Source organism: Spermophilus citellus, assembly GCF_964194105.1.
Source record: "Spermophilus citellus genome assembly, chromosome: 8".
NCBI classification, from domain to species: Eukaryota; Metazoa; Chordata; class Mammalia; order Rodentia; family Sciuridae; genus Spermophilus; species Spermophilus citellus.
In genome coordinates, this window is record NC_138189.1 from 127,697,737 (window position 1) to 127,711,369 (window position 13,633).

At 42.3% G+C, this 13,633-nt stretch overlaps 1 protein-coding gene across 1 annotated transcript in view; it reads right to left on the reverse strand.

Annotated features, from left to right (window-relative positions):
• The window catches only part of FHDC1 (FH2 domain containing 1), a 37,170-nt gene that overhangs the window by 14,220 nt on the left and 9,317 nt on the right, over window positions 1-13,633 (reverse strand). Inside the window, exons 3-6 of the mRNA XM_081303670.1 lie at window positions 9,590-9,651; window positions 8,975-9,077; window positions 1,833-1,918; window positions 1,641-1,741 (exon numbers count right to left, since the gene is read on the reverse strand). Coding sequence (XP_081159796.1) covers window positions 1,641-1,741; window positions 1,833-1,918; window positions 8,975-9,077; window positions 9,590-9,651 — 352 coding nt within the window. The remainder of the gene's footprint in view (window positions 1-1,640; window positions 1,742-1,832; window positions 1,919-8,974; window positions 9,078-9,589; window positions 9,652-13,633) is intronic.

The following is a 13,633-nucleotide window of genomic DNA, read 5'->3' on the forward strand; positions in this document are numbered from 1 at the left end:
GGGCTCACTAAGGAAAAACTTCAAGCAGTGGAAAAGACAGAAGCCTAATGAAAGGCAGTCCTCAGTGTTATAGGAACTAACTTTCTTCTCCTCTGTAGTTAGTTAATTTTCTTTCCTTCATGTCAACTAGTTTTTGAGACTGTGTTTACGGAACATGAAAATAAACAGCAAGCAGCATTTTGCTTACCAATGAGGTAAGAAGAGATAAAAAAAATAAACAAGCTGGGATGACATGTAAATGACTTGCAAAGCACCAACCCCTGGGGCCCTGGCATTCAGGGCATCTTTCCATTTTATTCAAAGCTGTGCATTTAATTTGGATTGGATGAAGATTTTAAGAAGGAAGCTACCTCTGTAATATCCCGGCTAGAGAGCTCCCTATTACCACCAAATCTCTTATATAGTTATGGACAGAAACTCAACAACTAAATTTCTAAAATATATTTGAAAAGTTAAAGAGAAAACTTGATCCTCAAAATTACAGTATATACAGTCAGTCAAACGTTACCTGTGATATTTTAAAGTTAATATTCTCCTGTACAAGCTACTTTTGGATCACTGCCTATATTTCGTTATCTAGGAAGGCCAGTTTGGGAAGGTCACCCAGATAAGAAGCATTTCTGCCGTGCCCACAAGTTTGCAACGTTTAATATGAAAACATGCTTTTCCATCACTATTTGAACAGAAAGAACAAGTTCCTGCAACAACCTTGGTATAGGGAGAAATTTTAAAAGTCCTCTGAACTGGAGGAAGAATAATTCTTTTTTTTTTTTTTTTCATTTTTAGCATCCTCTCTGAAATGAAGAAAATACTGTGGGCTGAAGAAAAACCTTTATCTTAACACAGGAAAACCAAATAGGAATAGACAGCCCTACATCATCAACTAGTAACTCAGAAAACGAGATGGAGGAAATCAGGCTGGTGCTGAGGAACACCAGGAAACGGAGAGCCAGGGAGGGCTGGAGGGTGTGCCTGGAGCTGAGCAGGGGACAGCTACAGTGCTGTTGTGGGCTGTGTCCCCAGGGCCACACACACTAGAAATGAAGGCCCAGTGCCCTGTGAGACATCAGAACAACTCCGAAAGGAGTCTGGACAGGCAATGATTTCGAGTTGTTCAAGAAGTGAAAATGACCAACTTGCCCCTTTCGGACTTAAGTGGCCGGCCAGATGCTGGGTCTGGAGAGGGTGTGGGTGGGAAGAGACACCACAGACCAGCAACATCACGAACCAGAGGCCCAGAGAGAAAGTCTGCTTCTGGAAAAGCTAGGGACAGACACCCACAGAGACCAGAGCAGGGAGGAGACACAGCTGGGCCGGGGTGCAGGCCTTGTGTGTGCCCAGAGACGCTGACCAAGGAGAGGGACAAGAGCCAGTGGCAATCAGCCAGGCTTATTCTGAAGCTAAAGATGGAACACGTGTTCTTTAATGGGAAGATAATAGGCAAATTATTATTCATTAGGAGAAAAAAGGTAAATGGAAATGAACTTTAAATGTATCCCTCGTTAACAGCTCATTTCCCTTTTTACGGCGTACCAGAAATGGGACTTTCCATTTCTAATTTCAAGTATAGTTTTCTAAAAAATAAACTACCAGCAAAATTAATAAAAACAGGTTGTATGCAGGTTCATGTATTTACTTACCTTTTGTAGCAGTTCTTAAAATTGTTATATCTGTGTACAGGGAAGAACAGGAGGGTAAAAATTCCTTCTTTAGCACCATGGCTTCAATCCGAAGTGAATAGCTGAAAAATATAAAAGGTTAAACTGCTGAATTCGACATTGGTTTAAAAACCTTACTCTGCACAAAACAACCATCAGTGATTTCATCCTTACTTTGGCACCTGAATTAAGCAGTGCAGAAAGGAGTCTGCCAGGGAGAGCTTGGACACGTCGCCACTGAACGTTTTCAGCTTCTTCACCTGAATGACAAATGGAAAGAGAGTCAGGAAAAAATCAGTTATGATTAAAAGTCAAGATTATTTTAAATTTCATCTTAGAATACTCCTAAGAAAACAGGATTTCAGGGCTAAGTTCAAATTAATAAAAATGTAGACCTTAGGAAAGACAGAAAAGGCAATCATCTTTGCTACCACTTTGTTCTTTTATTCATTTATTTATTTTTTATTTTTATTTTTGCATGCTTGGTTCCCAGGTTTTGTGCCTGCTAGGTGAGTCCTGCCCTACTTCTTTGTTTTTTAAAAGAAAAAAAATGAACTCACAAACTTGAAGGACATGAACTAGTGTTGCTCGTATGGATGCAGATAAACAGCGCCAAACGCAACACAGAGCTGAGGCGCTAGAGTCCTCAGGTAGGTTACTACAGGGACACACTGGGAAGGGGTCTGTTCTGAGGATGAACATTCCCTGGGAGTAATAATCTGGACATGAGATCATTGTTTGGAAGAAGAAAGAAATGACTGGAGAGTCATTACAACACTTTAAATACTAAGTGGAAAAAAATCTTATTATCTTAAGTATTTTGGATAGAATACACTTGGCTGGTTGGGTAAAGTCTAACACAGATTGCTCCACGGGCCATTTCCACTTCACATCTAACAGCTTACAGGAAGGGACAACTGCGTCTTTTTGTTTTGTTTTGTGGTCCTAGGGCTGGAAGCCAGAGCCCGGAACAGGCTTGGCAAGGGCTCTACCACAGAGAGCCCAGCCTGGATTATGGTATCCTGAGGCGAGTAGGTGAAGACTCCCCGTTATGACGGCCCTACTCACAACAGCTAGAATCAGCCTAGGTGCCATGGAGACGGATGGATAAAGAAAATCTGGTAAACATACACCATGGAGAACTATACTGCCTTAAAGAACAAAATCCTGTCCTTTGTAGCAAAATGGGTGGAATTGGAAGACGTTAAGTGAAACAGGCCAGAGAGTATGTCCGCTATCACGTGTGGAGGCTAAAATGGGAACCTGAACATATAACACTGATTAGCAGAGACTGGAAATTGAAGCTTGGAAAGGGGGATAAAGGGAGCCTGGATTTGATTAGCTCATGCTGTATACACGTTATCACACTGAACACCGCTAATATGTATAACTAACACATCTTAGTCAAAAATAAAACATTTAAAAAAGATTTCCCCCTATGAAAAGTCCAGTATGCACCGTACCATTTCCATTTCAATAAATTTTAAAAAGGGTATCAATGACCCCCAACTTCCCATGCACACACCTACGACCCACACAGGAAAAAGATGAAAGCCCCTCATACACTAGGCAGCAGCCCCCAGGTGAATGCCACTTTCTTTTGCTGCTCATTTTTATTACCCAAAATATATATGCATTGCTCTTATAAAAAATCATGCTAAATGAAATTTTTAAACATACAAATATTCCTTCCACCATAATAAAACAAAGAAGAGGAGTTCTGACAGAGGTGTATAGCCCAACAGCTAGCAGGAGGATGTGTAAGCAAAGAGAAAGTTCTCCAAATACATCACTGAGAAAAATCATGCCTTCCCCACACAGAAAACTGATTGAGCCAATGGTAAAACCACTTCTAAGGCCACTGTTAATAGAGCCTTCCAAAAAAATCCTTTATGGTAAGTAGTACCTTAGTACTCTTGGTAAAGTATATAGTCTGTCTTTGTAGGTACCTGTTGCCTGTAAGTACCTACTACTTTAAAATTATTATTATTATTATTTTTTTTTTTGGTGCTGGATTGAACCCAGGACCTTGTGCACACTAATCACACTTTCTTACCAAGGAACTACACCCCAAGCCCTATTATTCCTTATAAAGCTTAGTCTCTTCCATTCCCTGAATTATGATTAATAATATGATTTTAAGTCCTTTCAAAAAATAGAAAAATAGGACATTCAAAAACAAACAAGTATTTTTCAAGCCAGGCACAGTGGTGCATACATATAATCCTAGAGATGCAGGAGGACTGCAAGTTCAAGGCTAGACTTTGTAACTTACTGAGACCCTGTCTCAAAAATAAAAAAACAAAAAGGGCTGGGGATATAGCTCAGTGGTTGAGCATCCCTGGGTTCAACCCCTGGTATCAAAAAAAAAAAAAAAAAAAAAAAGTATTTTCAAAGATCTACAAACTGAAACATCTACTTTAATCATTTGAAAATATAAAATGTAACAGTGCAAAGTCACATCCTAGTGTTATGTCTGATTCTTAAGACTTATTTTTCTTTTCTTTTCTTTTTTTTTCAGTGGTACAGGGGATCCCAAGGCCTCATGAATGCTATGCAAATGCTTTATCACTGAGCTGCACCCTCCACCTTGATTTATTTTTATTATTTATGTATTTTTGCAGTACTGGGGACTGAACCTAGGAGCACTTTACTATTGAGCTACATCCCCAGGTCTTTTAATTTCACTTTGAGAATAGGTCTCCCCAAGTTGCCCAGGCTGGCCTTGGACCTGAGGTCCTCCTGCCTCAAGTTCCTAAACTGCTGGGATTATAGGCATGTACCACCCACTACACCTCGATTTTTTTTTATTCCCAACGAGTAGAAAATACCCATTTGTAAAACTGCATCTGCCTTACCAACAGAGCTACAAAGTGAATTTACCATTTTTAGCCTTCACGAATGTCAGGGCACAGGCACTTCTGGTTTAGCTAAACCAAATCTGTGGCTGTTTTCTGAACTGAGAAATCCCTAGGATGAATTCTGATCCCTTCTGAAACAGAGTCTAACAAATTGCTATATATGGCCAGGGGCAGAAGGAGGCTGTGCCTTTTGCAAAGATCCTATATGCAGCACGTACGAAGCTTCTGGAAATAATGGCACAGATTTTAATCTGAAGTGTAAGAACAGGTCATGCTAAGTAAACTTGGTAAATACTTCCATTAAACATGTGCTAAACTGTATCTGAGCAATGAGGAATCCCCATCACTCATGTCAAAGGCTAAAATGTTTATAGATTTCAAGAGAATGGTGACGGAAAGACAGTCTTATTTATGCCAGGTGTACAGTCCCTCGCTCTATTTCAAAAAGAGATTTATGTTCATTAAAGGGATTACTGCACCTTCCCAACGGTAGGGAAGTAAAAGAGGTGAACAAACCCTATAATTATTATGCATTCTCGTCATTATCAAAAAGCATTTATTAAACACTGTTAGGCATAATTTTGTTGGCTGGGCCAAGAGACTCTCATTAGGACCCTGGCTGGGCCCAGTTTCTGTCCTATTAGCAAGACCATGCTCCTTATGGTCTCAAGCTTGAAGTGGTAGGACTCCCCACAAATGCACCCACCTGACAGAAGACCCTCCGCTTCCTCCCTGCCATCCCCTCCTAACAGCAGCAAAGTAATAAAGAAAGAGCAAATGAACACGTCCAGGTGCCGGGGTGTAGCTCAGTGGAAGAGCACATGCTTGGCAAGAGCAAGGCCCTGGGTTCTATCCCTGGCACTGGGAGGGGGGCCTGGGGAGAGGGAGACCAGAGGAGGCAACTCAGCATCTCCCAGAGAACACAGAAAGTCTCCAGCACCTTCCAGCCCTGGACCCTGACACTGAGATGGCGGATGGGGTGTCAGCCCCTTGGCCGAGGAAGGGCTCACCAGGCTCGGTGGGGGTGGTCCATGCCTCCTCCCACCCCCTCTGGGGCACAGGCAAAGGTGGAGCAGAGCCCTCAGGTGCGTTCACTCCTGGACCCACCTTGCTCTGCAAGTGTTAACCACACACTGGAGGAAAGATGAACAAACACGTCAGAGAAAAGATTTGTGAAGGGCAGAGAAATTCCTGACAACAAATTAACCTTGGCTTGGCTGGCTGGCTCCTCCGCTGAGAAGGCAGGAGAGAAAAGGGCTGTTTCCGCTCATAATTTCCAGCCTGCTGATAAGATTATAGCATTATTCGAATGACACTCACACCAGGGCTCTGTGACAGCAGGTGATGAAGAGGCTGGGAGGCCACAGGGTGCAAGGCACAGCTTTGACAACCTTTGCCCTTCCTTCCTCAAGGGAGGTGGTGGAGGGCCACAGAAAGAAGTGCTGCAGGGCCAGAGGGATCAGGGTTAAGTGCACCCCTCCTCTAGGGCCCAGCAGTCATGGGACACCGTCTAGCCCGTGAGAACCCTGGATTCTCGTTTGTAAAATGAGGAAGGAGTCTGTTAAAATGTCACTGTAAGATTTAAATGAAAAGATATATAAAATAATCACAACTATAATTGATTGACCTCCTGTGTGTGCCAGGCACCGGGCTGAGCTGAGCACTTTAAATACACTGCCACTTCATTTCATTTTGCTATGTCTGAGCCGGGCGTGGTGATACAGCCAGGGGTTGGGAGGCTGAGGCAGGAGGATCAAAGCCAGCCTCAGTAACTTAGCGAGGCTCTAAGCAACTTAGTGAGACCCAGTCTCTAAATAAAATATAAAAAAGGGCTGGGGATGTGGCTCAGTGGTTAAGCACCCCTGGATTCAATTCCTGGTACTCCCCCCAAATAATAATAATAATGATAATAATAAATAATAATAATAATTATTATTATTATTTTGCTGTGCCTGTGCCTGGCACACAGGACATTCACTAAAGGTTCAGTCCTACTTGGTGCTGAAAATGAGCCCAGAACGTCACCCTGCAGCCTTACTAAATGTGGATACACACACACTTATGCATTTATAAGCATATTTCTGCCACATTCCTAAACCTCCTTTGCTCGGCCTTGCCTCTTCCCTGGCCTCATCCTCATCCTCCAACATCCAGGGGACCAAAGACTTGGCTCTGAGTCTGGGTGGTGCCAGGGCCACAGAGTGTCTGCACCAAGGCAATTTGTCCTTGGTGGGGGCATCAGTCACAGGGTGGCTTCAGCTTTCTCTGACAGCGCAGATCCCAGAGTGTTTAGGGAGGGGCGTCCTGGGGACTGTCAGGGTGGGGAGGAAGCTTCCAGCTGAGCGTGGAGGGTGTGGTGAGCCAAGCCAAGAGTCAGTGACATAAACAAGAAGTGGGACTGAGGGTGGCCCTGCAGCAGGAGGGTGGGGGGACAGCCAGCTGAGGTCTGGTCCCTTGGCTGCAAAGATGGCTGGGAAGCCCCAGCCAGCGTCCTACTTCAGTTGGCTAAGTGTCAGGGCAAGAGGGCCTGGGGGACTCTGGCAGACCTGGGGTGGGTTTTCCTCATCTGGCCCTTAACATCCTTCCTTTCTAATTAGATCCTACATTCAACTAAAAAATGATTTTCTCAAAGTTTTAAAAAGAGTTCTTTAAAAATGCGAGGGGTTTGACAGCTCATCTGCTTCTTTGAAAAACCCCTTTGCATTTTCTAATCACTTTTTGAATTTTAAATGAGAGATGAAGATGTTAACTAAAATCAGGTTCCACCTCCCACCTCTTCGTGGCACGAAGGCGGCACCCTCCCTCACGCCCAACTTAATCATTTAGTTAGACATTTAGCGCGTTTCACAGGCACTGTCAAATTTGATTCTTGCTTGAAAAATAACAAAACCAAAAACCAATGAGGTCAGTTAGGAGGGGGTATAGAAAGCAGTCCTAAGGAGGAGTCAGGGAAAAAGCCCAAGCAGGAATAATATTTCGAAAGCAAATAAATCTCTTTTTGTTTTTCTTTTTCTTTTTTTTTTTTTTGCAGTGCTTGGGATCAAATTCAGGGCCTTCTGCATGCTAAGCAAGTGCTCTACCCCTGAGCTGCATCTCTGGCTGGAAAGCAAATAGATCATCTTAAAATTCACATTAATTAAGTTCTATTTTTCATCAAAAATAAAGGAAAATGTCATCATGGATTTGGAAGGTTTTATAAAATTATTCTGTTTCTTCCTATCAAGCACCTAACAAAGAATTACCAAAAAAAAAAAAAAAAAAGAAAGAAAGAAGAGAGAGAGAGAGAGAGAGAGAGAGAGAGAGAGAGAGAGAGAGAGAGAGATATTAAGGACTGTTGAGTGTGCCATGAATTAATCTGGAGTTAGGTTAATTATACTTAATTTGCAAACAAAAAACTTGAGGTAAAGAGTGAGCCTCAGATTATTAGAGATACCCAGATAAAACTAGAATCCAGTTACCCAGTAATCTACACTTGGCATTAACTGAACATCAACCAATGTAAAAGAAAAAGCACAGTTATATCTCTTTTCTTGTTATTAATGACATTAAAAGTCAAGTTCCATAAATCATGTCTGGGAAAAGGAGTTGGGGTGAGGAAGGGGGACCCAGCAGTCTGGGTGAAAAGAATAATTTATACAAAAGTCATCTCTTTTCCTTATAAAAAACATCACCCTTTATTTTTACTTACATAGAAAATATATTTGTCAGATTCTATGCTGTTTTATTTAAATGTTTATGAGCACATGTGTAATTTCCTATTGAATTTTTCATCAAAAATAAAGGAAAGTGTCATCACGATTTTGGAAGGTTTTATATATAAAATTATTCTGTTTCTTCCTATCAAGCACCTACCCACTCAATAATTAAGTTAATTTGATCCAAACAAAATAAATAACCTTTATATTATGGTACTTTTAGCTACGACAGCAATTTCTACTTTTCACTAAATTAGGTGACATGATGTACTAACAGTTCACACAGCTCTCCTAATTACAGAGCATCTTCCAAAAATGATTGTTTCCTTTTTCTCTTTTTAAAAAGTCTATGTATTATAAAATAACCCAGGTTCACCCTAGGCAAAGGTCATCTTTAGACGATGGAAAAGAAAACTCAAAAATTTATTGAGCTCCCATGTGCCAAGCACCAAGCTGGGTTTAGTCATCTCGGCAGCCCAGTGAGGTAAGGGTCATTATCCTTGTTCTACAGGTGAGGAGACTGAAGTTCACAGGACTTATGGACCTTGCCCAAGGTTCTCCATAAGGTATGGCTTGATCTGAACCAAGAGACTCTGACTCTGTGGCCTGGCTGTTTCTATTGGGTCACCTTTTATATTTATGGGGGAAAACTCTGGCTCTGGGCAGAAGAGTGCCCTTCCCACGTGAGTTCTGACACGCGCAGAAATGCCAAGATTTTCTCGTCATTCTTCACACCCAAAACACACGCTAAATTCCTTACCTCTTCCAACTCTGGCAAAAGCTTCAGAAATTCTCGCAACGTCTCTGATCCATAATGCTCACTCTTTCCTTGATGAATATCTTCCACAATGGACTGAGGAGACCTTGAAAAGATAATGAATCACATTCCATGTCACGTGCTTGGAGTGTCAAGAGGGAACAGGCCTGTGGAAATTAAAACACATCCGCCTCCACCGTCCTTCCCATCCCAGCTCCCTCCCAGGTTCCTGGAGTCTTCTTTGGGGGAAGTAAAACAATCCCCTTTGGCTTCCCCAGAATTCCTACAGAGCCCCCTCCTTGTGAGTGCAACAGCAATTTGCCTCCTCAGTCCAGTCTCCACTGAAGGAGCAACACTAAAGATGAATCTAGAACTTCCATGACACAACTGGCCTGAATGGTCAGTCCTGGCAATTCTCCTTACTTCAAGCAACTAGATTACACTTTGACAGACACTAGCGGGCTCATCAAGCACTGCGTCTAAAAAGGACCAGAAGGTGTGAGGAATGTCTTTCACTCATATTGAAGTTGAACTTCAGCTGGGTCACACCCACAGACTTTGATGTTGACAGCCTGGATACAGATGACTAAAGCTTGAATGTGCGCAAAGAAATCTTACTTCTTAAATTGCTTAAGAAATATCCCAATGTTCATGTTCCGTTTTGCATCTAAGATGGTAATCTGGAAAAAAAATAGAGACACAGAAGATTATTAAAGTACAAATAAAAAGAGGAAAGAAGAGAATCAAACCCTGTCAAGATACAATACTAATAAAAGAATAATTATCAACTCATCAATCTAGTGATTAATAAACTTAATAATTTTATGAATATATTATTGATATTATCATCTTTCCAAACTTTCTACCCTATATTTTTAAAATATAATAATGATTTTAATATTACATAGTTTTTAATATATGACGTATCTCACAAGGTAGGGTACCTTTTGATATAAATAAAATATGGTAAAGCTATTCTAATGTATCAGATTTAGGCTGCAATATTTAAACTGTTCAAAATTAATAATACGGTAGGATGTTATCAGACTAGAAATTAGAATCTTTTTTTTTCTTCTTTTTGGTTGCTGAATACTGAACCTATTTCTATCTCTGGAGGTAAATGCATGGAGGAAAGATAATCTACAATGATGAGAATTTTTTCCATTTGTTTTTTGGTAGAGGGAGACTAGTTAAAATAGGAATGTTGTTATAATCCTCTTCCTTTCCAAATGTATGTGATTCATTGTGAACAAAAGAGAGTCAGGTTTCAGACTAAATCTCTGGGTCTGCTTCTAAGTTTATAAGCAACAGCGAGACTGGAGACTGTTAACCTACATTAATGTCACTTCCTGGATATAAGGTTAAATTTTTACATGAGTATGGGTGCCTTCTTTTGAAGACTAATCTTAAACAATCACATTATTTACCAACCTACGGGTTTATTTCGTGTTAACATGATCACCTGCCAGCCATAAAAAAAACTCCTAAGTTAAAAGGACAGACTGCCTGGAATCCTACCCAGAGATCGCAGTTCAAGTTCAGTGTGAAGGGAGAGGACGGAAAGGGGGAGAATTTTTCCTGTCAGACTTAACAAGCTTTAAGGAGGAAAGTTGGTACCAAAGAGAGGAATTTCAATTTACAAAAACAGAAAATCATGCTTTTACTGTAGGTCATAAATTGAAAGATCACAAGTATGAGCATGCATATTGATATAATTATACACACATCTGAAAAACTTCTATGCATTCACTTCTACCTACAATGGAGAGAGAACTCGTTTTATATTTCTCTAATGAAATCAATGCCTCCTGCTATATATAACCCTTGCCTTAAGCATCCTCCCACCCCCACGGCTCCAAGCCCCACCCTCATCCTGTCCGCCCCTCAACACTCTGGGGCTCTGTACAGTTGGCTTAGGTCCATAACCATTGTTGCTGGAAAAGCGATGGAGAAAATTACTCGTATTATCCCTATTTGACAGATAAGGAAACTGAGCCTCAGAGATAACATTTTATAACTTCCCTAAAGCAGTACTGGCATAAGAGTGCTAGCCTGGGTCTCTCGGATTCCTTTTCACTGTAGTTTCTGTTTTAGTACCAGTGGGCTTCCTACATAGTCCCAGTCCCAATGGGAAGGTTTCCACAGAAATGGGGGCAAATTTATAGAAATTTGCCATCCACAGTGTCTGGCGAAGTCCCCTGGTGACCCCAGAGTTGTATCTGTGGGAATGTTCAGATACACATTCTCAGCAGGTGTTAAGACAGCCTCCAGGGGCACAGCCCACCATGCTCCACCCAGGGTAGCCATGGCTTGGAGGAGCAGTTGACTCCACAGCGCTGGCTGTGTTTCAGGAACCGGTCACCAGTTCCTAAGGAAAAACCCAGGCTGGCCTTGACCGAGTACCTTACAGAGAAAACAAAGCCTTGTGTGAAAATGAGACAACTGATAACATCCCGGGACAGTCCTGCTCTCTCCAGGCATCCTCAGGTTTGCCTAGTGCCTGAGAAGTCTCTTTCTCCTACCTTATCACTCTAGCCTTCCAAGCACTGTTGTAAAAGTGTTTGTTAAAAGTCCTTAAAGACAGTTATCACGCCATGACATATGTAAATCAGCTTATCTCACTCCCCAAACACTGGCTGTCTCAGAGCTGGGCCATTCAGCAATTAATCCATTTGGGATTGGGTGACGATGTTTGGGAATCGTGGAATCTGTACCTGGAATCCCACCTTGTTGGCTGTACAAATTGCCCCCAAATAGGGATGAGGCAACTTGGCCAAGGGCACTGTTGCCCATCCCTCCCACCAGCTCCAACTGACTCATAATCTACTCTTCTGGACACACCAGGGCGTGTAGATGGGGCTGATGGCCCCAGAAGTCAGTGCTGCACCAGCAGGTTCAGGAGATGCACAACAGAGTCCATCAGCTCTCCCTGCAGAAGAGTGAGAACGCGGCAAGTGCCCCCTGCTCACTTCAAGGATCTCCCACTAGATTGTGAAGGGGACCTGGCTTTCAGTAACAGTGCCCCTGAAACGGCCAGGATGGCCCGGGTTGTGGGACATCCTCTGAGGCACTGAGTGAGCAGCGCATGCTGTGCAGGGCAGGGTGTATGCTGTCTGTGAGTGGCTTTATTCCACCTCTTGCTAAAGCTTTGGAATGAGATCACCCGGTTTCTTCTGCTGCCATTCTTGCAGCTTCACTGCCATCAATCCATTGCAAAATCTGTCTCCCATATCCTCCACAGGAAGAGGAACGTGTTTAAGTTGAAGTAAACGACAAATAACATTCTCTATTGAGAACTTTTTTTTTTTGTACTAGGTATTGAACCCAGGGGCACTTGACCATTGATCCACATCCCAGCTTGCCCACCTTCCCTCTCCCCACCACTCTTTGTTTTCTTTCTTTCTATAGAAACAGGTTCTTGTTAACTTGCTTAGGGCTTTGCAAAGTTGTTGGGGCTGGCCTCAAATTTGTGCTTCTCCTGCCTCAGCTTCCTGAATTGCTGGGATTACAGGGTGCACCACCGCACCCAGCTATTGCAACCAATTTTAAGTGCTATTAAGTACCCCCACCTTGTGCAACCATGACCAACATCCATATCCAGAACTTTCTCATCTTGCAAAACTGAAGCTCTGTGCCCATTAAAAACTTACTCCCCATTCCCCGCCCCAGCCCCTCTCTTTTCAATCTGAGTCTGAGTACTCTAGATGCCTCTTATATGCAGAATCATACTTTGCCTTTTTTTTTTTTTTTTGGTACCGGGATTGAACTCAGGGGAACTCGACCACTGAGCCACACCCCCAGCCCTATTTTGTATTTTATTTAGAGACAGGGTCTCACTGAGTTATTTAGTGCCTCACTTTTGCTGAGGCTGGCTTTGAACTCATCATCCTCCTGCCTCAGCCTCTCAAGCCGCTGGGATTACAGGCGTGTGCCACAGCGCCCAGCTATACTTTGTCCTTTTATGACTAACTTATTTCACTCAGCATAATGCCCTCAAGGTAGAAAAAGAAACTTATAAGATTACTTCTGTTTCAATAATTCAAAGGTGGCTCCCTTATTCTAACACTAAATAGTGGCCACTTCAAATTCTGAAAGGGAAAAACTTTAAAAAAAAAGTTTTCCTCTATCCAGATATAGAACTAGCATTTGGTATTTGATAGTTTTTTCTTTTCTTTCTTATTTTTGATACCAGGAATTGAACTTAGGGGCACTCAACCACTGAGCCACATCCCCAGCCCAATTCTGTATTTTATAAGAAAAAGGGTCTCACTGAGATGCTTAGCGCCTCGCCATTGCTGAGGCTGGCTTTGAAAGCACAATCCTCCTGCCTCAGCCTCCTGAGCCGCTGGGATTACAGGCGTATACCACTGTTCCCATCGGTTTTTTATTTTCTTTGTGGCTGGCTGTCAACTAGAAACAGTTGCTTATCCCACTTTAGGAGACAAATTGAAACCCCCGTTGAAGCACATTAAAAAATAATAAAAATTTTGAATATTCTATGTCATTCTCCAGTTCTGGTTGAGAGCAGATCCCAGAACTTCAGAACACAGAGGGATCATCACAGCAGTTGAGGAGGAATGACGGATCCCTGAATCGCAGTGTAGGAGAATAAAACGCCACTGCTTGTAAATTTACAGAAAGCAATCATCCTTCTGTCCTTCC